At 36.5% G+C, this 24,939-nt stretch overlaps 1 protein-coding gene across 1 annotated transcript in view; it reads right to left on the reverse strand.

Moving 5' to 3' along the window:
* LOC118977063 (gamma-1-syntrophin-like) overlaps positions 1-24,939 on the reverse strand; it is a 263,268-nt gene that overhangs the window by 234,303 nt on the left and 4,026 nt on the right. Inside the window, exon 2 of the mRNA XM_037031825.1 lies at positions 16,422-16,556. Coding sequence (XP_036887720.1) covers positions 16,422-16,556 — 135 coding nt within the window. The remainder of the gene's footprint in view (positions 1-16,421; positions 16,557-24,939) is intronic.

The raw sequence follows: 24,939 nt of genomic DNA on the forward strand, positions 1-24,939 counted from the left end.
TCTTAACTGATGTGTGATGAAAACAGAAAAATTTAAAAATATTATAAGCTTTGTTTTTTGGTAAAATTAAAAGCCCGTCCCTACATCTTTAGTTTCACTTTGGAAATATTAAACTATATTTCTGTAGTTTAAAATGATAGGCATCATTGCAATGTTTTTATTTTAAAAAATCAAATCCACAGATATATTGCTACAATGTTTAATTAGCGCTGTTATGCTGTTAATCTAAAATTAACAAGAGATTCATGTTTGTCACATTTACCTTCTCTCTTTTATTTTAGATATCAATATAGGTATTATTTTTGCTGAAGCATTTGTGATTTATAGGCATCTTGACATTTCACTCTTATATATTGTTTATTTTTGTTCTAAGATCAAGGACATGCCCATTTTTCTAATACCATTATCACTCTCAGTAAATTTAGGGTTGCTGATGTAATATTGTCTAATGTATAGTCCATATTTAATTAGGTTTGCTTGACTCAAAAATATTATGTATAAGTATTTTTTCTAATCCGAGATCCAATCAATATATTGTATTGTTGGCATGTCCCTAGTCTCCTCTACCTTTCTTCTACTCCATCTCCAGTCCTGAAATGAATTTTAGGTATTATTACTGCTATACAACACTCAGAGAAGAAAGGCTAGAAAACTAGAACTAGGAAAAGCTGTAGTTTTCATGCTATTCATCCTAAATCTCTCTAACTAATTATCCTGAATCTAGCTACTCCACTGGCTGCTCCTTGGTCAATCAACACTTTCAGCATTCATAGAGATGTCCCAGGATGATTAACACAAACTCCCATCCCTCCAGTGACTGATGGTCTTTTGAAGACAGAAAACATGTCAGTAGAAAAGTGCAATGAATACATTACTATGCAGAGAGACAGAAATATAAACAGGTCCAGCGAAGCATATTATCCCAGGCATGCGAAGCCAGTGTTGGCTTTTCTTGTTTGTTCTGTGTCCTACACCTATGTATTAGTCTCTAAGGCATGTCCTGTGCACTTTTTATGAGAAATTCTAACTGAATGCGCCTCAGATTCAACTTTTATCTTACTTTTCTCTGAAATCTGATATTCCTCCTCAGATCCAATCCATCACAAAGAGAACTACAACCCATCAAGCCACTTTTCCCTTGAGTTTGCACCTTACCCTCTTTGTCCCACTCCAACCCACAAACAACCCACAGCCTTTGATGACTGCATGCTCTTTCACAGCCTGGTGATTCTGCACACACTTTTCTCTGTGTAGATGTTCCGCTCTTCACATGCTCTTGTAAAATTCTGCCTAGTATTTAAGATACAATTCCTTAATTACACCCTTTGGGAAGCAGTATCCCATTTCGGTCTCTGTACTGTCATCACCATGTCATATATACTGCCATTGCATCACATTTCATGTTAATGAAGATATTATATATTTAGCCCTTAGTATATGCCAGTGACTGCATTGCCTGTTTTATATATACATCAACTAATTTAACCCTTACAATTAGCCAGTGAAATAGATACTATTATCCTAATTTACATGATTTATACATAAGGGAATGAGGTAAATCTTATCTTCCTTTTTACATTTAAGAAAACTGAGATCATCAAACTATAAGCGGAAAAACCTGACCTAGAATGAGTGTAATTCTCACATCTATGCTTTTGCTGTTTCTATGAAGACATTTGCTTAAAGCATGGGATCATCAAACACAGACATGCATTGGCTCAGGGAACCCTAGTACACTGTTGGTGGGAGTGCAGACTGGTACAGCCACTGTGGAACACAGTATAGTATTTAAAACACTAAAAATGGAACTGTCTTTTGACCCAGTGATTCTGCTACTGAGAATATACCCTAAGCATCCTGAGTCACCAATTCGAAAGAACTTACACACCCCTATGTTCAAAGAGGCACTATTTACAATGGCCAAGTCTGGAAACAGCCTAAGTGCCCATCAGTAAATAAGTGGATTCCAATACTATGGTACATTTACACAATGGAATACTATGCAGCAGAAAGAAAGAAGGAATTCCTATCTTTTGAGACAGCGTGGATGAAACTGGGTGATATTATGCTGAGTGAAATAAGCCAATCGATGAAAGACAAATACCATATAATACCATATAAGAGGAATGTAATGAACAATAAACAAATGAACAAAATAGAACCACAGGCATGGAAACATGAGAGTGACCAGAGAGGAGGGGAGAAGAGGATAATAGTGGAAAGAAGGGGAAGGGAGTAGTCAAAGAACATGAATGACCCATGGACATGGACAACAGTGTTTGGACTGGCTGCGAGAGGGGCTGGGGTGGGAAGAGGAGGTCAAAGAGGGAAAAATTGGGACAACTGTAATAGAATAATAAAAAATGATTAAATAAGTAAATGGATACATTCATTAAAAAAAAAGACAGACATGAGACAATTTGCTTACACTCCAGTCTTAAATACTTATGTCTTTGACAGCTGATGCAAGATAACTGGGCAGGGATTAGATACCATCTTTCTATGAAAATACTTTCTCTTCTTGAATAATTTGGTGATATATACATATTGGACAATACTACAAAAGACCACCTCTGCCCATAAGTTAAAAGCATTCAGAATAATGAAATAAAAATAATTTTACCATGTGACTTATTGAAAATACCTAACACAAAATAACAAAAATGTAAAAATACACTATTAATAGGGGACATACCCAAACTCTTTCGGTGAGTGTAGGCTGACCCACGTTGAAGAAAAACCATGTTGCCAACCAAATGAATAAGCTGTCTGGATCCATGAACCACAGCTTTTAAGGACACATAATCTGTTAACTATGTGTGTGTCCAATAAATGGAAACCATAATGGGATTTATAAACTAAAATATTAATTCAATATATACCATGGTTACTTGGTATCCTGTCTATTGAAATATTTAACTCGTATATTTCAAAAACATTTTTATTCTTATATCTTACATTTGTATAATTTGGAAATTATGCATGTCATCAATTTAATACATTCTGGCATCATGTGGATGTTTCTTACAAAAACTCAATGGTGCCCTGGCTGGTGTAGCTCAGTGGATTGAGCGCGGGCCTGAGAACCAGAGGATCGCGGTTTGATACCCAGTCAGGGCACATGCCTGGGTTGCAGGCCAGTTCCCAGCAGGGGCCAGTTCCCAGCAGGGGCCAGTTCCCAGCAGGGGAAGCACAAGAAGCAACCATACATTGATGTTTCTCTTCCTCTCTCCTTCCCTTCCCCTCTAAAGATAAATAAATAAAATATCTTAAAAAAACTCAATGGCAATAAGCTGCAAAAGTGATATGGTAAGGAAATTATATATCTGTCCTAAAATTAAATATTAAAAACTTGCCAGTAAGTTTGCATTATATGCAGTGAGTAAAATATAACATTTGATACACAATATATACATGCCCTTAAAATCCGCATTTAACAAAATATGCTAAGTGTAATAATACCCTTAATATCCTTAATATGCATCTTCTACTTAATGATTTCATCGAAAAATTCAGCTCAGTTTATAAAAATGTATATCAGGCACTGTTATTGTTCTTGAGGCAAATATTATCACTCCTTTCTCACTTTGAAGATCCTTCAACAAACAACACCAAAAGTTTTTACCACATCCTCTCCATCTATCATAACCAAAGGAGCTGCCAGCAGTCACAGGCTTTGCTGCGGCTGCAGTTGGGTTGGTTGCACAAACGAACACAGGTGTCACTGAACAGAGCTGCTGCTAGCATAGGACCTTCACACTGTGTGCCTACCATGGGTCTGGAGACATTTTTGCTAAAACCACAATCTTTTCTTCCAGCACTGTTTCTTCTACAATTTAAGCATTGGAAATTTTGAGAACATCATTGCCTCTAGTGGGAATGGTTTACTGCTTCAAAAACAAAAGCCACACGAGTAACAGTGGAGAAGTTTTCCAGCACCGTCTGGTGATAACCTCTGTAACAATAAAAGAAAAAAGATACTCTAGTTTTCAAGGTAAGTCTTTATACATCCTTTCCTTACGAAATCATAACCTGAAATATCTAAATCATAATTGTCTACCTATAACTATTTTTTATCCTCACCTGAAGACATGCATATTGATTTTAGGAAGTGGGGAAGGGAATGAGAGATTGAGAGAAACATCAACGTGAGAGAACAAAATTGATCAGTTGTCTCTCATATGTTCCCCAACCAGGACCAAACCCACAACCTAGGTATGTGCCCTCACAGGGATTCAAACCTGTAACCCTTCCATTTACAGTATGAAACTCCAAATAACTGAGCTACACCAGCTAAGGCACTATCTTTTCTTAATCTTATTTAAAACATGTTTGCAATAGCAGCTTCTTCCCTCCCACTACACACACACAAGAAAAAAAATTGAAAAAGGACAAGCAGAAACAAATATCCTCCATGGCTTCCTTCATAGATAAAAAAAAAATCAAATGTAAAAAGGCTCAAGATTAAACTAATAACTTCTGTGTTAATTTTACTCAACAATAAACCCTTTTACCTCTAAAACTGACTCTGGTTAGTCAAATGAATTTACCTAGAACACATACAATTTTATAGTATATTTTAATAGGTAATCGTTGCCATATGAAACTATTTTAAAAGTTTGGAAAAATATATGTATATATTGTGCCTGTGCATGTGTGCACACAGATTTTGATCTCTGCATTGAATGGCTCTTTGCTGTGAGGATAAGAAAAAAATATATCTGAGGCTACAGGCACCCTCCTTCATAGATGACCTAGTAAGACTCTATCATCAGTGAACACAGTGACTAATGTAGGTGCAGTCTCTCTCCTGATCAAATTTTCCACAGACAATAAACTTCACCCCAGACTTCTCTGCATCTGGTCACGTCCCACATGGAAGTTAGCTTTAGGTAGCTTTAACTCCGAGATTAAAGGTAAATATTACTTTCTCTTAACATTACCTTCAGGAAATTATAGCTTTACTAATTGGATTACTAACTGCTTTATTTTTTACAATTAAACATATACAAATTTTTATAACATTTTACTGTTTATGCTGTTAGAGTTGTCCCAATTTTCCCCTCTCCAACCAGCCCACCCCTCCCACTTCCATAGTCAATCCCCACACCATTTTCATGGGTCCTTCATAGATGTTCATTGACTAATCCCTTCATCTTACCTGCCTGCTCTCTCAGGGACAACTAAAGGAAGATTTTTTAAATTCTAAATTCTAACAGTGCCTATTAAAACTTTGTTGAGGTACTTATATTGTTGTTGTATGTCTATCTGACATATATTCTGACATATCTGGAATTTAATCTCCAAGGTATTCTTATTTTTACTGACAACACCTTTGAAACTGGTGTCTTTGCAATAAATATGTAGCCATTTCATATTGATTTTAGTCTTATCAGCCTTCTAAAAATATTTTGTTTAATATTTATAGCTAACACAGGCTAGATTTGTTTTCTGTCCGGGTAACATTGAAGGGGATAAGATCCCTAGGACAGCCTCAGCTATTTCTGATTTCGAGTGCGAGAGGACAGAAGAATGTCAGGGACTGGGTGTTTGATTTCCGAGGCCAAGGGATGATGATCACTTTCTTTTCCGTTAACTGAAGCTGTAACACACAATAGTTCCCCCTTATTCACCAGGGATACATTCCAAGAGACCTAGGTGCCTGAAACCACAGATAGTACTGAGCCCTATATAATTTTTTCCCTATACGTACATACATTTTCCTTTACAGAAAGCATTAATGACTTCTATTTAGTATATCTGAATTGCAAGCATCATTACTTTTATACATTAAAAGTAAAATAAGGGTCACATGAACACCGTGATACTGTGAGAATTGATCTCATGACCCCAAAGTCTGCTAAGTGGCTAATGGGTTGAGACTGCATACAGTGTGAAGACACTGGACAAAAGTATTATTTGCATCTTGGATGATGTGAGACTTTATCACATTACTTGGAATGGTATGAAATTTAAAACTTGTGAATCACTTATTTCTAAAAATTTCTATGCAATATTTTTGGAACATAACTGACCACAGAAACCACAGAAAGCAAAACTGTGGATAATGAGGGACTAATATGTCTATCTGACAACTGCTATGTATCATTCTGGTCAGTAGTCACTTTGCTATCTGCACCTAAAGATCTTGAATAAGTGTTGTCCGCATCTTGTTAGTTTCCAAATTATCAGAGAAGAACAGGTCTTATCTCATATGAACTCAATACTGTACTCCAATCGTATAATCTCTGAACCAATCACAAATACTTCTGAAAAGTAACTAACGCAGAGCACTGGGGCCAAATCTAGCCTGTTTGCTGGTAAGAGTCACAGTAACTTCATTGGGTATCTCAGCTTTTCCTCTCTGTCACTGATGAGTGGCTCTGAAAGAAAGGAGACCGATAATTTACCGGGATCTCTTTATATATCTGGAATAAAATTGTCAAATGTGCAAAATATGTCAAAGTGTTTTTCCTTTGCCCCAGGCCCTAACTCAATTCTACTGAAGACTTGAAGATTCCCTAGCCAGGGGATGATGAGATAGGTTTAGTTCCTGTCTGATGGGTGAATTATTGAGTCACCGTCATTACTAAACTCATACTGAGGGTATTCCACGGAGTTCAGCCCCATCTTTGCTTGTAACATTCATCAGGCTGCTTACGCACAGCACGCGTAGTCTTCCCCATGCTGCTCTCCTTTAATTCCACACCCTGCTTCCTGAAGTAAGGTCTCTGTCTGAGTCAGCTCAGGGTCCTATTAAAAATACCATAGACTTGGTGACTTAAACAACAGAAATGTATTGTCTCACAGTTCTGAGCCTGGGAGTCCAAGATCAGAGAGTTAGAACAGTTAAATTCAGACAAGGGCCCACTCCCTGGCTTACAGATGGCTGCCCTCCTGTTGTGTCCTCACATGGTGGAACAAGGAAGCCCCAGTGTCTCTTCTTCCTCTTATAAGAGGTCTGTCCCATCACAGGGGATCTACCCTCATAGCCCCATATAAACCTAATTATCTTCCAAACACCCCCAGCCTTTAATACCATCACATTTGGGGTTAACACTTCTATGCATAACATTTGGGGCAGCACATATATGTAGGCCATAACGGCCTTTTCTCAGTTATTCTTTTGTCATCCAGCTCTAGTATCCTGCCTTCTCATAGGGGCACTCACAGACTTATTAATTTTCCTAATCTGCATTCCTACCGCTGAACTAAGCCCATCCATATGTCCAGAACTTTGGAGAAAAGAACTAAGAGGATTCCTGAATGTGGATGCCTGGGTTTTAACCAGCCTGCTAATCCTTTATCTTCAGACACTAGCATTTTGCCTAACTCAAACTCTTTTTTTTTCCTTTTTAAAAATATTTTTATATATTTATCTTTAGAGGGGAAGGGAAGGAGAGAAGGAGAGAAATATCAATGTATGGTTGCCTCTCGTGAGTACCCTGCTGAGAACTGGCCTGCAACCCAGGCATGTGCCCTGACTGGGAATCGAACCACGATCGTGTGGTTCACAGGCCCGCACTCAATTCACTGAGCTACACCAGCCAGGGCAACTCTTTAATCATTCAGTTTCATTTCTCATGAATCTGAGCAACACTTTTCCTGGACTCATACCCCAGTATTTATGCACCATGGTCAATAGGCCAATTCCAGGTCCCTGGGACCTCTCCCCTCTCCCATGTATTACTCAGAAGTGCAGGTATTGTCAGGTTCCACCACTAATTCCCTATCCCAGGAATCATCCCACTGTGGCTCCTGAGTCTCATGGCCCCAGGGTTTTCTCTCAGACCGGGCTGAGTAGGTCAGAAGTTGTCATCATGGCAACCCCAGACGTAGGCCTGAGAGAATGGGATGGAAATAGAAACGTGAGTGCCAGCTTCTTCCTGCACCATTGTCAGGACATATGGAAACTGATATTCTATGCTCTCCAACAGTTCTCTAAAGAATAGAGCTTCATTTTCCCTTAGAAGTGAACTGCCTGATGATAAGGCTTTCATTAGTCTCCCTGATGCCTGTGTCTTATTTCCACATTCTCCAACCAGTGCTTCATAACATTATTGCCAGATTTCATACTGGCATTCTTGCTTGGATTCTTCACCTAATATCTTCCAAGTCTCAAGGACACTCTCCTAACCTCACCACTAACTCGAGGAGACTATTTCAACACTATTTCAGTTGTTATACATGGTTTGACTTTCTGCTCTTAGAAGTTGGATGATTACTTCATCCCTAATCCTCTACTCTCTTAAAGTTATAATTAAGTTAAAAGTGAGCTATCATTGTAGAAAGAGCACAATGTTGAAACAAAGACAATACATTGTGAAAGGTCACATTAAAAAAGGGTCTGTTTTTCAGTGCAGAGGTGTCAGGATTTTTAGCAGTGGGAGGTTTTAAAATGCAGAAACAGATTTCCCAGAGAAAATCTGTGAGTCTGAGAGTGCAGTGTGCTACATTTTCTTTAGATGGTTGGTTTCCTCAGATGTAGATACAGGGGTGAGAATTTTATTAGGGACGAGTCCCAGGAAGTGCTCTCAGGTTAGGAGAAACCTAACCTGAGATTGGAGTTGGAGATCAGAAGAAAATGAGGTCCATGCAGGGCATTTCCTTACTCCCCCAATCAGATGAGGTCACTGGGCAATAGAGCCCAGTCTACTGAGTCAGAATGTCCCTCGTAGTACTCACTCAAGGAAGCTGGGTGCTCACCCTCTATCCCCTGTTGGTCCTTGGTTAAAGTCTGCTTCTGGAGGAAGCAACTCCCAGCACCTACTCCTGCCCAGTGCACCGGCATACCGCACTGCCACAGTCAGAGAGAGCTCTGAGTCAGAGAGTGGCAGGTGCTGGAGGTAAGAAACCACAATCATACAAGAAAGAGTGGAGTACAGGCAGCCCCTTTCAGCATTCTCCTCCACCCTCGGGAGTGAGGGGGTGGGACAAACATATAGAACTGAAATGTTGCTGTGTTCCTGAAGATGTAGGGAGTTGTCACCTTTTGTCTGGAGAAGATTTGTGAGAAATGTTGTCTGGACCCTACTGCCGCATAGAAAGAAATGGAGAATATCTATTCTGTGGTTACCTGTTGCTTTGGGAGGGAAAGGACGAGGGCCTCATGAGTTTCAGTGGCTCTGTGAGGGAGAAAATGGGTTATCTGAGCACCAGTCACTACCACATGCTTTCCTGCACAAATTCATTTGGCCTCATAACAACATACAGGGTGGGGCAAAAGTAGGTTTAGACTTGTGAGTATACAAAACAGTTTATTCTTGTATGATTATTCATTGACTATTGTATTATTTTCCACACAAACAACTGTAATACTACTTTTGCCCCTCTCTGTACACACTGGAAAGGGGGTTGGGTCTGTTATGTGGGCATTGTACCCAGGAGAGACAAGTGTTCCTTTCCAGGGCATTTCTACTATAAAGTTCTTTTGTCTTTTTTAGCCTGTTGATATCATGGATTACATTAGTTGATTTTTAATATTGAGCCTTGTATATCTGAGATTAATCCTATTTGATCATAGCATCCAATTCTTTTTATACAGTGTTGAATTAAATTTCTGAATATCTTGTTAAAGATTTTGCATCTATATTTATTAAGATATTAGTCTAAGGTTTCTGTATCTTTTTCTCCGCCCATTAATTTTAATCTGTACATGTCTTTACACTTAAAATGGGTTCATTGTAGGAAACATATACTTGGATCTGGATTTTGATCCACACTGACAATCTCTGTGTTTTAATTGGTATATTAGACCAATGAGTTTAATTAGTATAGTATATAACACGTTTGTCCTTTTCAATTTGTTGCACTTGTTCTTTGTTATTATTTTTGTCTTCTACTCTTTTTCTGCCTTTTGTTATTTTACTTAAGTATTTTATATGATTATATTTTCTCTTTTCTTAGCATATCATTTATGCTTTATTTTTTATTTTTTAATGATTGGCCAAGAGTTTGCAATATATATTTACAGCTAATCCAATTCCACATTCAAATAACACAATATTGCCTCATAGGTAGTGGGAGCACCTTATAACAAAATAATTGCAATTATTTTCTCCCTTCCCTTGTATAATTACTGCCATTCATTTGCTACAGATAAGCATATATATATATATATATATATATATATATATAATATTGATAAACATAAGTGACTAAGGACATTTTTGTTGTTATTATTGTGAACATACTCATACCTGTTACATCCATTAAGAATAAGAAAAATAAAAGGTTTTATTTTCCCTTTACTTATTCATTCTTTGATGCTTTCTCTTTCTTTATGAAAATCCAAGTTTTCAACCTGTATTAATTTTCAGGCCTCTAAAGAACTTCTTTCAACATTTTTTGCAAGGTAGGTTTATTGGCAACAAATTACCTCAATTTTTGTTAGAGGAAGTTTCTATCTCTACTTCTGAAAAATCACTTTGCACACTACAAATTCTAAGTTAGTCTTTTCAGTTTTTGTTCTCTTAACAACACTGAATATTTCACTTTATTCTTGCTTGCAAGGCTTCTAGGGGGAAGTACACTGAAATTCTTACATTTGTTCCTCTGTAGATAGGGTGTTTTCTTCCCCCTAGCTTTTGCTAGTATTTTTGTCTCTGTTGTTGATTTTTGCGTAGATAGAAAATAACATTCTCACATGTAGGTTTAGGGCATTCATCCTGCTTGGTGTTCTCCAAGATTCCTGCATCTGTGTTTGGTGTCTGATATTAACCAGAAAAATTATGTCATTGGTGTTTTAAATATTTCTTCTGTTTCTTACTCACTTTCTTTTCCTTCTAGTACCCCACTCCACCTATTTTATACTTTTTGTAGATGTCCCACAGTTTCAAATATCCTGTTTTGTTTTTTTCAGCCTCTGTTCTCTTTGTTTTTTAGTTTCTAAAAATTATGTTGATACATCCTCTAGCTCGGAGAATCCAAATCTCTGCTCAGTCTTCTAATATGCCCACCAAAGACATTCTTCATTTCTATCACAGTGTTTTATTAATCTGTGATATTCCATTTGGGTTCTTTTCTTTAGGATTTCTATCTCTCTTCTCCACATTGCCCTCATGTTACTACATTCTATTTTACTCATGAAAGCCTAAGAGACTCTGTTCTTTTAAGTTTTTCATCTGACAATAACAATGTCCTTGATATGTCTGGTTCTGATGCTTGTTCTGTATCTTCAAATTGTGTTTCATTTTTTTGGCTTTTAATATGCCTTGTAATATTTTCTTGGTATCAAGACATGATGTACTGGGTAAAAGGACCTGTTGTCAATGGGATTTTTAATAATGCACTGGCAAAGTGGGGAAAAGGGAAGTCTCAGCCTTTTAATAAGTTTTTGCTTCTGAACTGTAAACTTTTTAAATTTAAATTATTTTATTGTTGTTCAATTACAGTTGTCCCTATTTTCTCCCTACCCCCCACCCCCTCCAAACCCACCACCCTCTTTTGCTTCCACCCTCCCCCTTGGTTTTGTCCGTGTGTCCTTTATAGTAGTTCCTGAAAACCCTTCTCCCCACTGTCCCCTCACTTCTCCCCCCTGGCTATTGTTAGTTTGCTCTTAATTTCAGTGACTTTGGTTATATTTTGTTTGCTTTTTTCTTTTGTTGATTATGTTCCAATTAAAGGTGAGATCATATGGTATTTGCCCCTCATTGTCTGGATTATTTCACTTAGCATAATGAAGTTGTTATGCTAAGTTGCTAAGAGTTATGCAACTCTCCAGTTACATCTATTAATTGTTAATTTTATAAGTGTTCCTTAGGTTTTTATTTTTCCTACAGGTGGGACAGGATGGTTGGTGTGGGCTGCAGTTGAGCATTTTCATCCTTCAGGCCATTTAGGGCTTAATGATACTCCCTGAATGTTAGGGTGTATGTAGTTAATGAGTTTCTTGTGAGGGCTGTCCTTGTTAGTACAGTATTTTGGTGTATTTCTTTTAAAATATATTTTATTGATTATACCATTACAGTTGTTCTATTCCCCCCTTCATTCCCCTCCACCCTGCACACCCCCTCCCCNGATCTAGCTGTCCTCTTGGTTTGCTTTTGTTTTAGGTGTGGTTGTTAATAACTGTGAGTTTGCTGTCCTCTCACTGTTCATATTTTTCATCTTCTTTTTCTTAGATAAGTCCCTTTAAGATTTCATAAAAGAAGGGCTTGGTGATGATGAACTCCTTGAACTTGACCTTATCTGAGAAGCACTTTAACTGTCCTTCCATTCTAAATGAAAGCTTTGTTGGATAGAGCAATGTTGGATGTAGGTCTTTGGATTTCATGACTTGGAATACTTCTTTCCAGCCCCTTCTTGCCTGTAAGGTCTCTTTTGAGAAATCCACTGACAGTCTGATGGGAACTCCTTTGTAGGTGACTGTCCCCTTATCTCTTGCTGCTTCTAGGATTCTCTCCTTCATTTTAATCTTGGCTAATGTAATTATGATGTGCCTTGGTGTGTTCCTTCTTGGGTCCAACTTCTTTAGGACTCTCTGAGCTTCCTGGATTTCCTGGAAGTCTATTTCCTTTGCAAGACTGGGGAAGTTCCCCTTTATTATTTGTTCAAATAAGTTTTCCACTCGTGGCTGTTTCTTTTCCCCTTCTCGTACCCCTATAATTCAGATGTTGGAATGTTTAAAGATGTCCTGGAGGTTCCTAAGCCTCTCCTCATTTTTTTGAATTCTTGTTTCTTTATTCTTTTCTGGTTAGATGTTTTGTTCTTCCTTCTGGTCCACTCCCTTGATTTGAGTCCCAGTTTCCTTTCCATCACTATTGGTTTTCTGTGCATTTCCCTTCATTTCTATTAGTTTAGCCTTCATATGTTCCTCTAATTTATGACTATAATCAACCGGTTCTGTGAGCATCCTGATCACCAGTATTTTGAACTGCGTGTCTGAGAGGTTTGCCATTTCTTTTTGCTTAGAGTTATAGGCTCTGGGGCTTTGAGTTCTTCTTGAGCCATATTTTGGACTGTTTGTGCCTGTTAAGTATAAGGAGCGGAGCCCCAGGTGTTCACCAGGGCGGGGCAACCAAGGTTGCTGGTTTCTGATGCTGTACATGGGGGCGGGGTCAAAGGCAAGCAGTGGAGGTCTGGCCTCGCGTCTGTCCCACTGCACACAAATGTGCGACTGCGGTCAGCCCAGCGCTTTGCTTACTCACTGGGTTCGCTCGCTGGGGCCTTCGTGGTCCACATCACTGCCCACACCTCTGCTAGTTTATCTGCGCACGAATGTGTGACCACGGTCAGCCTGCCCCACACCCTCACTGGGTCTGCGCTGCCACCCTCTGCTACTCCGGCTGCCTTCCAGGTCAGGGGATCTTTCCTGTCCAACCCTGCTCCAATGCTGGCTCCACCCCTCTTACCTGTCCCGGTTCAACAGCTCATTGTTGTTGGACTTCCGTATAGTTCAATTTTCTGTTCTTTGGCTGTGTCTTTGTTTACCAAACCTTTCTTGTATTCAAACTTGGTTGTGGGAGAAGGCACAATGTTTCCACCTACGCCTCCATCTTGGCAGAAGTCGTATTTTGGTATATTTCTAAATGAGTCCTTCTCCCCTCCCCTGACAGAACTTTAAAGGATTTTTCCCCTTAATTTTTACTGTGGGAAAGTGGTGAAGCACCAAAATGTAAATTCGATAAAATTGTGAGCTCCCCTCATGACTGGATAGTCCTGGAGTTTTTACCTCTCAGCCCAGACCATACTGAGCCTCCAGTGACTCGTCTGAGGACATCTTTTTATACTCTCCTTAGCCATTTCATGGATTTCAAAGTTTTTGTTCAGTTGTTCTTTCTAAAGTTGGTTTGTTTGTACCTTTTTTTTGAGTTGTGATAGTTTGCTATTCTAGAAACAAATCCTGTGTCAGATATAGAAATTATTTTTCTCCTACTCTGTGGTTTGGATTTTCTTAAATGTTTTTTTTTTAAATAAAAGTTTTTTTTAAGTCAAATGTGCTTACTGATTTCGTATTAACATTTTCTTTTCTAACTTGTCAATAATCTTTTGTCCTAAGAAATTTTTGTCTACCCTTAATACAAAATTATTTTTCTATATTTTTCTAGAAATGTATTTGTTTTGTGTTCACATTTAGGTGTATGATTGATCTGAACATATTTACAATTCATCTGAGGTAGGGGTCAAGTATAATTCTACTTTTCCAAACATGTACCAAGTTGCAATTGAAAACAGCAACATTCTCTTTGAACTGACTTGACACATTTGTCTAAAAACAATTGACCAGTAATGTTAGGAAAATGGAGGACTTGGAAGCACTATAAATTCTCTCCCTACTCAACAAAAAATACACTGGTTGAATCTGTCTTAGATAATTATTTTAGAATTCTGAAGTCCATTGTATAAATGGCAACTTTCAGGAGAAGGCTTGCAAAATAAATTGTGCTTAATTTAATTCAATTTAAGCTCTTATAACAGTAGCAACTACTCATCCTCCACCATCTTTTGATGACAGAGAGTAGTGGCAATCCAAGCTCTGATTGCTGATTTCTGCTTCTGATTCTAAGGAGCAAGGACAGAAGCAAGATGTCATTGTTGCAGTACCTTCAAATGAGGATATATATATATATATATATATATATATATATATGTACGCACATCTGCAAAAGAATGAAGTTAGAACTTTAATGTAACATGAAAAACAAAATTAAACCAAAAAAGTAATCTAAAATATTCAATGGAATATTTAAATAAATGTAGGACCTAAAACTAGAATCTCTTCGGAGAAAATATGGGATAAAATATTCATGACATTGAATTTGGCAATGATTTCTTAAACACCAGAAGTAGAGTTAACAAAGGAGAAATATACAAATCAAGCCTATTCAAGATTAAAAACTTTCAGGCATTAAAGGAAACAATCAACATAGTACAAAGGTTTGGGAGAAAATATTTGTAAATCACACATCTGATAAGGGATTAAACAAAAAGTGGCCTAGAATGACCACTTTATCCATGAATTCTACTGCTGCGATAATACACACAAGGATTGGAAACAATGACTCAGGCATTTGTATGCCCATGTTCATAGCAGAATTATTTATAAGGGCCAAAATGTGGAAACAATCCAAATGTCCATCGCTAGAAAGATGAATAAATAAGGTAAACATTATATAGTATATACATGAAATGCAATATTATTTCATCTTACAAAGGAACGAAATTCTTATACACATTATAGTGAAATTCTTATACACTCTAATATATTGTAGTAAGTGAAATAAGCCAAACACTAAAAGGCAAATATTATGCAATTTCACTCATATGAGTCATACATAGAGATAAGAAATACAATAGTGATTACCAGGGGATGAGAATAGGGGAGCATGGGGAGTTATTATTAAATGGGTACAGAGTTTTAGTATGGGATGATGAAAATTCTGGAGATGAATAGTGAATCTACTCAATGTCACTAAAATGTATACTTAAAGATGACTGAAATGGTAAATTCATAGTTTACTATAATTAAGAAAAAACAATTAATCAGCAGGAAGGAGAAGGGGAAGAATGGGGGAAAGGTACAGGGAATAAGAAGCATAATTGATAGGTATGAAATAGACATGAAATAGGGGGAGATTAAGAATAGTATGGGAAATGGAGAAGCCAAAGAACTTTTATGTATGACCCATGGACATGAACTAAGTGGCAGGGGATGTGGGTAGGAGGGGGCATGCAGGGCAGAGGGAAATAAAGGAGGAGAAATGAGACAACTGTAATAACATAATCAATATAATACATTAAAAAAGAATTTTAAAAAAAGAAAAAGCAACTGACCATATAAGTGTGAGACTGTTTCTGGAGTTTTTATAATGATCCATTGATTCATGTGCTTATATTTTGGGCAATATCACATTGTGTTCATTATTGTAATATAGTCAAGTTCTGAAAACAGGAAGTTCTAAAATCTAACTTCATCTAGGGATACCTTCCACAGTGGAACTTCAGTGCTAATTAGAAGACCCTGGTGCAAAGCTTTGACACTGAGTTAAGTGACTGTTACCCAAAGCCTTATGTTTCTCACACGGTAAGAATTGAGTTCCACCTTTGCACCAACTCAAAAAGTTTCACATGATGCAAGAAAGTTCAGGGAAGGAAAAAATGCCCTGCCATGCGCTAACTATTCTTAGCTAGTCCTCTGTGTGAAAATGTAGAATGCACTCTCTCATGATCAGCTACAAATATAGGTATCAGTCTGGTCGTATATAGACAGCTAGAGTCAATGACATGCCCAACTGAAGATGGGCACTCAATGCGTGGCTGTGGACTAGAACCCTGTTCACTTAATTATGAACACACAAAATTACATGCAGAATGACTGACTAGGGTCCAAAAGTGAAAGAAAAATATATTAATAATTTTCTGTGAACAAATATTTTTGTAAACAAAACCAAAAATCTTCAAAAGAAGGGAAAGCTACTTACACCAGAATAGAAAGGCTCACCAGACACACATATCACATCCTGCTCTTGGATCATCAAAATATCTTTGGCTAGGTGCAGCCGAACTTTGAAAGGCTCCTGATTACCATCCTGCAGCAAACAAATTCCCGTCTTTGTCTTCAGACAAAAAATAAAAACAGAGAAAATATTACACTTAGTTTAAGATTATTATTGTATGCTTTAGTTACTATAAAACATGATGAATAACATTTGAGACCTAGGGAAATTCATTCCATGAATCTGAAACTTCATACCTAATATAAGTAGAGAGAAAAGGTTAACCATTTCACATAAAGTAGTCCTCAGGTCCGAGATAATAGAGTTTATGTCAGCAAATATACATAAAGGTTTGGAAAATTAGAAGTATAGTCTTTATACCATATGTGAAAAATAATGAAAATTTTGTTTAATACTTATCTTAATTGAAATGTTTGTAATAGTTGTATTGAATTACGATATAAATTCTATACAATTTAAACCTTCAGATTGTAAAATTTAATGTTTCTTTTTCCATATTAGAAGTTGTATATGAAAGGACAAATTGTTTGCAGGAACAATTATAAAAGTCATATGGACAACAACAAGGGGGGTGGAAATGGGGGAGGGAGGCAGGGAGGGATGGGGCCGTGGGGAGGGATGGGGGAAAATGCAGAAAACTGTACTTAAAAAACAATAAAAAACTGTAATAAAAAATACATTGTATAGCTGTAATGGTAATGAATTTTAGAATATTTTCATTACACTAAAAAATAAACCTATTACCACCATTTTCCCAGCACCTTCTTCAGGTTTAGGCAACCACTAACCTACTTTCTGTCTCTATCATGGAATTTTAAATTTGAAAACATACCTATTTACATCTTCTCTAACTTCCACTATTTAATTATTTTGAGCCACCAACACACACATACTTTGTACAAATGAAGGAACAAGGATAAAGAGGTGGTGTGAACTGCCTAAATTAGTACAGTTAATGAAAAACAGAGCCTGGTTTGAGACCCAAGATTTTTGATTCCCAACTCACTGTTTTGCTTCACACTTATTTGGGGATTTGAAACAGTGAAGGAGGATTTCACAACTCATACTCCATAGCTTTAAACCAGCAGCCTAGTAATTGTTGAAGAACTCCATGAGTCTTGTCACTCCTGAAGCATGCAGTATTGTAATATTTGCTCAGATAAACAAGTAGATTCTCCTTAGGAAGTGCACTTAATGTTCCCATTTTTGTCAGAGATAGAAAATGAGAAATTCTTTTGAGACAAAATATGGCCTCTGGGTGTTATTTTTCACTAAATGAAAAGGAACAATAACTACTTGGGCAATTATATTTTTATTTAATAATTATTGAACTACTCTTAATTTAAACAAGAGGATAAACTCATAGAAATACATATATATTCTCATAATTTATGAGTACAATATTTCATGCAAATAATACCAGACTTTCTTTTGAAATATAAATTGAATGTGGATTACTAGAAGTTTGTTTCTTTAAGAGAAGGTTCTATAATGTTAAGAAGAAGCTTAGATATAGCAGCCTCCAAAGGAAATTCTTTCTGTACACTACTTTATACCATGTGCTAACACATACCATTTTATTCTCTATCACATATAATATTATATTAGTCTGTAACTTTGTAAGGGTTATAATATACTTCAAGAAAAAATAATTTTTTCAGAGGCCCTGAAAAAGTGTTCTTCTTTTCGCCTCTACAAGACTGATGCATAGCGGGAATTCACTAATTTGGATCAATTAATCTATTCTAAAGCATAACTCCAGTGGACATGTCTAGAGGACAAAAATGTTTCAGTTACAGCAAATTATATTTTTCTTAATACAGAACACATTTTCTATGTTTTTTACATAGAAAGGTCTCTTATGCTTACAACATGATTTAGACCAGAAACCAACATCAGGACTCTCTGAAGTGGCATGGGGAAGTGAGGTGTATAAAATAATTTGGGAACCAGACGAACAGAATTGAGCACATTTGTTGATTTTGAACATACAGCAAAATCAGGCCATTTCCCCCTTAGAAGTGTAATCGAAGAAATGGCATTCACAAATAATGCTCTGTCTCAAATTGAGGATGAAAGAGGGGCCTCTCCCTGAAAGTCCATAAATACATTGTTGCTACATGTCAAGGAGACATTGAAGATCACCCAGGGAAAGTCTGGGGAACTAAAACAATTATGAGGCTTATCTCATCACATTGTTAATATAGTCAAAACTCCAATCACTGAACATTCAAATAATGTGTACAAGGTCTCCTAATTGTTATTTAGTTGTCTAGAAAACAAAATTTAGACTTTGAACTTATGTTTTGGTACTAAGAGGATGAGAGAATGAGGCAGTTTCTATTTTCATTTGAATAAATGTATCTCTATATACATATTTATATATTGGTGTATAAAATATCTTAATGCATACCAATAAATAGCTGTTTGAAAAAACAGAGAGATAGTAAAGCTAACAACAAATTCAAGTTAAAATACATTATCCAGGGGTTAAATATGTTATTTATATATATTCTATAATAATAATTCAGTTAGTAAAATAAAATATATTTAAAATCCCTACACACATTAATTTTGCAAACAGTGTATAACATTAATAGAATTCTATGTAAATTAGATAATCTTCTCTGAACTTAGCATATTCTTACTTATAAAAATATTCATATATAAATAAATGCAATGTGGTATCAGATATGAAACTACATGGAAAGAGGAATTAAATATTCTGAAAGGATGAGGATGTTGAATACTTCTTTGTAAGTACAAAAATATGTGGTTTGTCTTAAAAGTAAATGCTAATTGGAAGAGGCAAAGGCTATTTTATTCAAGAAGGAAAAAATAAATATATGGAAGCATGGCAATGCTTCGTTCATCCGATGCAAGGAGACAGAAGCACACAAATGCACCCCTGGTGATGATCAGCTGTGGTTCCGCAGCAGCCAAGGGGGAAGCGCCAGAAGACGACGAGGTGGAACAAGGCCCTTGTGGGAAGGGGCAGGGGGTTGAAAGTAGTGGTGTCTTAGAAAATTACAGCAGTAAAATAATATCTTTAGATGTATGTTTTTATAAAGTCATTTATAATAGCACAGTAAAGATGGATAAGAATTTATAAAATTAAAACATAGTTTTTGTTGACAGAAATGTAAACCTTGAACAGGAAATACTGGGGACTGTTAAGCAATTGCATTAAGTTCAGAGCTACTGTATTAAATCAAGGAAAATGGATAAAATTTATTTCAGGGCACTCTTCTGGTTTGGAGCAGAATTATTGTACTGGTGCCATTCCTAATGAAATGTGGTCATATGTTATTTGCTATTTAATGTCTTCTTATATAGAGCTTACTCTGTGTCCAGAAATATTAACTTGACTTTTCTAACAACCCAATGCAACTAGATTCAGCAGGAGGACAGAAGCAGAGGTGAGTGGAAGTCAAGATTTGAACTGAGATTGCTGGTCTCCAGATTCTACACTCTTAACCATTCTCTCTAGTTTCCCTCAGGCAGAGACTCTTTGAGGTATCCCTCCCTCAATCCTCCTGCATACAGCCACATGACTATGGATGTCTTCCCCAAGTAGCATTTGGTTACCAAGAACCTTCTGTGGAAGAAAGTGCACCGAGTACTGAAAGGACATCATCTTGAGCCAGCTGTTCTCCAGGTATTAAAACAATGACTACTGGAGGGAAAATAAGATGAGTAACAGACAACTCTGGGCCTGACAGCTGATTTTCCCATCAAATGCTTGCTTCTAAGGGGGAATAGGACACGGGCTGAGGCTTGATTTATGCATCCCAGGGACCCTGGAGGAATAGGGATGAGAAACAGGGCAGTGACAAAGACCACTAGCGCAGCACAATCTAAAACAGCCACACAGTCTTTATGTATCTGTGGACCCAAACTCTTTAAAAATAAAAATAACCTAAGCAATTATGGCCTCCCATTTTACCCTAAACTTAAGATCTGGACTCATTTTCACTTTCTTTATTAAAAGAACAATCATTTGTCTTCAAACTTTATTGACTTTGTATACATTGCACAGGAGTTAAGAAATGTATGTGCCACATATAATGTATAGTTACATTACATAAACCCTAAAATATAAAAAACTTGATATTTTAAATGGATGTCTCATAAAAATGATATAAATTCAATGTTATTTTCTTATTCCTGTTGGGTAGTCCTATAGTATAGCTGGATTTCACAAAACCCATATTGGGGAATACAGCATTTGCTTAGGAGGGATATTAAAAGGCAATATGATCTCACCTACAAATGGAACCTAATAAACAAAACAAACAAGTGAGCAAAATAGAACCTGAGACCTGGAAATAAAGAACAAACTGACAGGAACCAGAGGGGAGAAGGGAGGGGGAAATGTGGAAAGAAGGGGAAGGGTCAAGTTAAGGAACATGTATAAAGGACCCATGGACAAAGACAATGGTGGGGGTGGGATGGAATGTGGGAGGGGGATGGGCAGGACAAAGGAGAGCAATGGGGGAAAATGGGGCAATGGTTACTGAACAACAATAAAAATTAAAAAAAAAAAACAATGCCTCTTAATTACTTAAAAAGGGATACTTTTAAAGACCTAGTTATGGACTTGTTTTCTTTAAGAAGTAAAATGTGTTTATGAATTCACATAAATTTACTTTTTGTTTTAAAAAACTTACACTTACACTTATTAAATTTATGCTTAGCTGAAATCTAGTAACTTCAGAATTTTTAAAAGTTGACTATCATTCATTTTGTAAGTAAAACTTAAGGCCTCTCTAGTTTCTTCTCTAGAAAGAACATAAACTGTTTTCTAGAAACTTAAAATTGATGTCCCTTTAATCTTAAAATGTAGAATTTATAATATGAAATATAAGAAACTACCAACTAAAAGAAAGTGGGCAGAGATCTTAATGCACTGCAAATATCCTTGTACGTATCCTCAGTATTCCTATACTTTGATTGCCAAATACAATTAATTTGTTCTGTTAACTTATAGCTTTAACTGATACATGATTTCTTATACTGTACCACATTGTAGCAGTAGTGCACTAAATGCCATTTCATGCAAAGTTCAAAATGAATTTTATTTTTCATTTTATTTTTCATTTATTTTCCCCCTTTTTTCAAAAGGGGAACTTTTCCTTCCCCTTCCTACCTCACATCATGGCTTTCTCTGCTAAAATAGCCCTTTTCAAGAAGTTGTATAAGACCCACTTTTCCTTGAAGCCTTTGGAGGCCACTTTATCTGAACATGAGTCCTGTCTATGGCCATACCATCCTTAACGTGTCCAAAGTCATCTGAAAATGAATGCTTGCTGTTCTGAACTCAGGGTTTCATTAAATAAAAATAATCTGCCTAACAATCAGTATTGTATTTAGTCATCATATATAGTAACGTCAATAATGTTTAGTTTAATATCACAATATTTAACTTCCCCTTATATATTTTTATCTAATGAAAATCTGAATAAGTAAAATCTTGGAGGACTTCAAGATATTGACAGCAACACAATTATAGTAGGGGATTTTCACACCCTACTGTCAAAAATGGACAGATCTTCCAAACAAAATATCAATAAAGATACTGTGGCGTTGAACAGAGCGCTAGATGAAATGGACTTAACTAATACATATACAGAGCTGTTCATCCCAAAGGAGCAAAATACATATTCTTTTCAAATACACATGGAACATTTTCAAAGATAGCCCACATGATAGGACCCAAAACAAACCTCAACAAGTCTGAGAAAATTGAAATCATATCAAGCATTTTCTTCAAACACAAGGGACTAAAACTAGAAACCAACCTCAAGAAAAAAAAAACACTCAAACTCATGGAGATTGAATAAACATGCTATTAAACAATGAATGGGTTAAGAATGAGATTAGAAAAGAAACCAAAAAGTTTCTGGAAACAAACAAAAATGAACTCACAACAGCCCAAAACTTATGGAACACAGCAAAGGCAGTCCTGAGAGGGAAGTTCATAGCTATAAAGGCCTACCTAAAAAAGATACATTTTGTTTCAAATAAAGAACATTTCAAATAAAACATTTGAAATCAACATTTCAAACATTGCAAAACATTTAAATAAAACATGAAAAACATTTCAAATAAATAACCTAACCCTATGCCTACAAGAACTCAAGAAACAACAGTAAAGACAGACCAGAGCAAGTAGAAGAAAGGAAATACCCAAGATCAGAGCAGTATTAAATGACATAGAGACTAAAAGCACAATTCTAAGGATTAACAAATTCGGGAGCTGTTTTTTGAAAAGATAAACAAAATTGACAAGCATTTAAGCAGGCTCATCAAGAAAACAAGAGAGAAGACCCAAATAAACAAAATTAGAAATGAATGAGGAGAGATTACAACTGATACCACAGAAATAGAAAGGATTGTAAGAAATTACTATGAAGAACTTGTGCCCAGAAATTTGAAAATCTAGGTGAAATGGACAAATTTCTAAAAAAATATAATCTTCCAGAACTCAATGAGGAAGCAGAAAGCCTGAACAGACCAATAACAGTAGATGAAATTGAAGCAGTAATTAAAAAACTCCCGACACACAAAAGTCCTGGACTAGATTGTTCCACAGGAGAATTCTACAAAGCATTTAAGGAAAAGCTAACCCTTATCCTTCAGAGACTCATCAAAAAAATCCAAAATGATGAAAGCCTCCCAAACTCTTCTTATGAAGCCAGTATCATCCTAATCACAAAATCAGATAAAGACACAATGAAGAAAGAAAACTTCAGGCCAATATTGCTGATGAACATAGATGCTAAAACCCGCAACAAAATATCGGCAAACTGCATCCAGCATACATTAATCTACACCGTGACCAAGTGGGATTCATCCCAGGGATGCAAGGATGGTACAGTATTAGCAAATCAATAAACTTAATACATCACATAAACAAAAGCAAAGATAAAAATCACATGATCATATCAATGGGTGCGGAAAAGGCATTTGAAAATGTACAGTACCCATTTATGATAAAAACACTCAGCAAAGTGAGAATAGAGAGAGCATTTGTCAACATAATAAAGGCCATGTATGAGAGACCTATAGCCAACATCATACTCAATCGGCAAAAACTAAAATCTTTCCCACTAAGATCAGGAATAAGGCAAGGTTGTCTACCTTCACCACTTCTTTTCAATATGATATTGGAAGTCCTAGCCACAGCAATCAGACAAGAAAAGGAGATAAAAGGCATCCAAATTGGAAAGAAGGAAACAAAACTTTCATTGTTTGCAGATGACATGATAGTGTACCGAGAAAATTCTACAGACTTGGCCAAAAAACTGCTTGTCCTAATAAATGAATTTGGCAAAACAGTGGGATACAAAGTCAATATCCAGAAATCAAAGGCATTTTTGTATACTAACAATGAAACATCAGAAGCAGAAATCAGGAAAACTATCTCTTTTGCTATAGCAACAACAACAAAAAAACACCTGGGAATAAATCCAACCAAAGAGGTAAAAGACCTGTACTCAGAAAACGACAACAAGATTGAAGAAAGAGATCAATGAATACACAAACAAACATATACCATGTTCATGCGTTGAAAGAATTAACATCATCAAAATGTCCATTCTACCCAAAGCAATTTACAGATTTAATGCAGCACCTATTAAAGTACCAATGGCATATTTCACAGACATAAGAAAAAACACTTCAAAAATTTTATACAGAACCATAAATGACTCCGGATAGCTGCTGCAATTTTGAGAGAGAAGAGCAAAGTAGGAGGGATCACAACACCTGATACAAAACTATATTACAAGACCACTGTAATCAAAAGAGCCTAGTACTGGCATAAAAACAGACAGATCAACCAGTGGAACAGAACAGAGAGCCCAGAAATAAACCAAAGTCTCTATAGTCAATTAATTTTGACAAATGGGGCAGAAGCATAAAATGGAGTAACACTAGCCTCTTCAACAGATGGTGTTGGGAGAGCTGGACAGCGACATGCAAAAAAAAATGACACTCAAGCACCAACTTACACCATAAATTCAAGGCAGATACAAATTTAAATATAAGTTGTGATGCCATTAAAGTCTTAGAGGAGAACATAGGCAGGGAAGTCTCAGATATTATACCCAGCAATATTTTCACTGATATTTCCCTTAGAGCAAGGGACATAAAGGAGAGAATAAACAAATGGGATCTCATCAAAATTAAAAGCTTCTGCATGGCTAAAGAAAACAGTATTAAGATAAAAAGAGAACCAACTGTTTGGGAAAACATATTTGCCAATGATACCTCAGACAAGGACTTAACCTCCAAAATACATAAAGAACTCACACGACTCCACTCTAAGAAGACAAGCAACCCAATTAAAAAATGGGCAAAGGACTTGAACAGCCACTTTTCCAAGGAGAACATACAGAGGATCCAGAGACACATGAAAAGATGCTCGATATTGCTAGCTATCAGAGAGATGCAAATTAAAACCACAATGAGATACCAC

Source organism: Sturnira hondurensis, unplaced genomic scaffold (assembly GCF_014824575.4).
Source record: "Sturnira hondurensis isolate 20B ecotype Veracruz unplaced genomic scaffold, ASM1482457v3 Scaffold0021209, whole genome shotgun sequence".
NCBI classification, from domain to species: Eukaryota; Metazoa; Chordata; class Mammalia; order Chiroptera; family Phyllostomidae; genus Sturnira; species Sturnira hondurensis.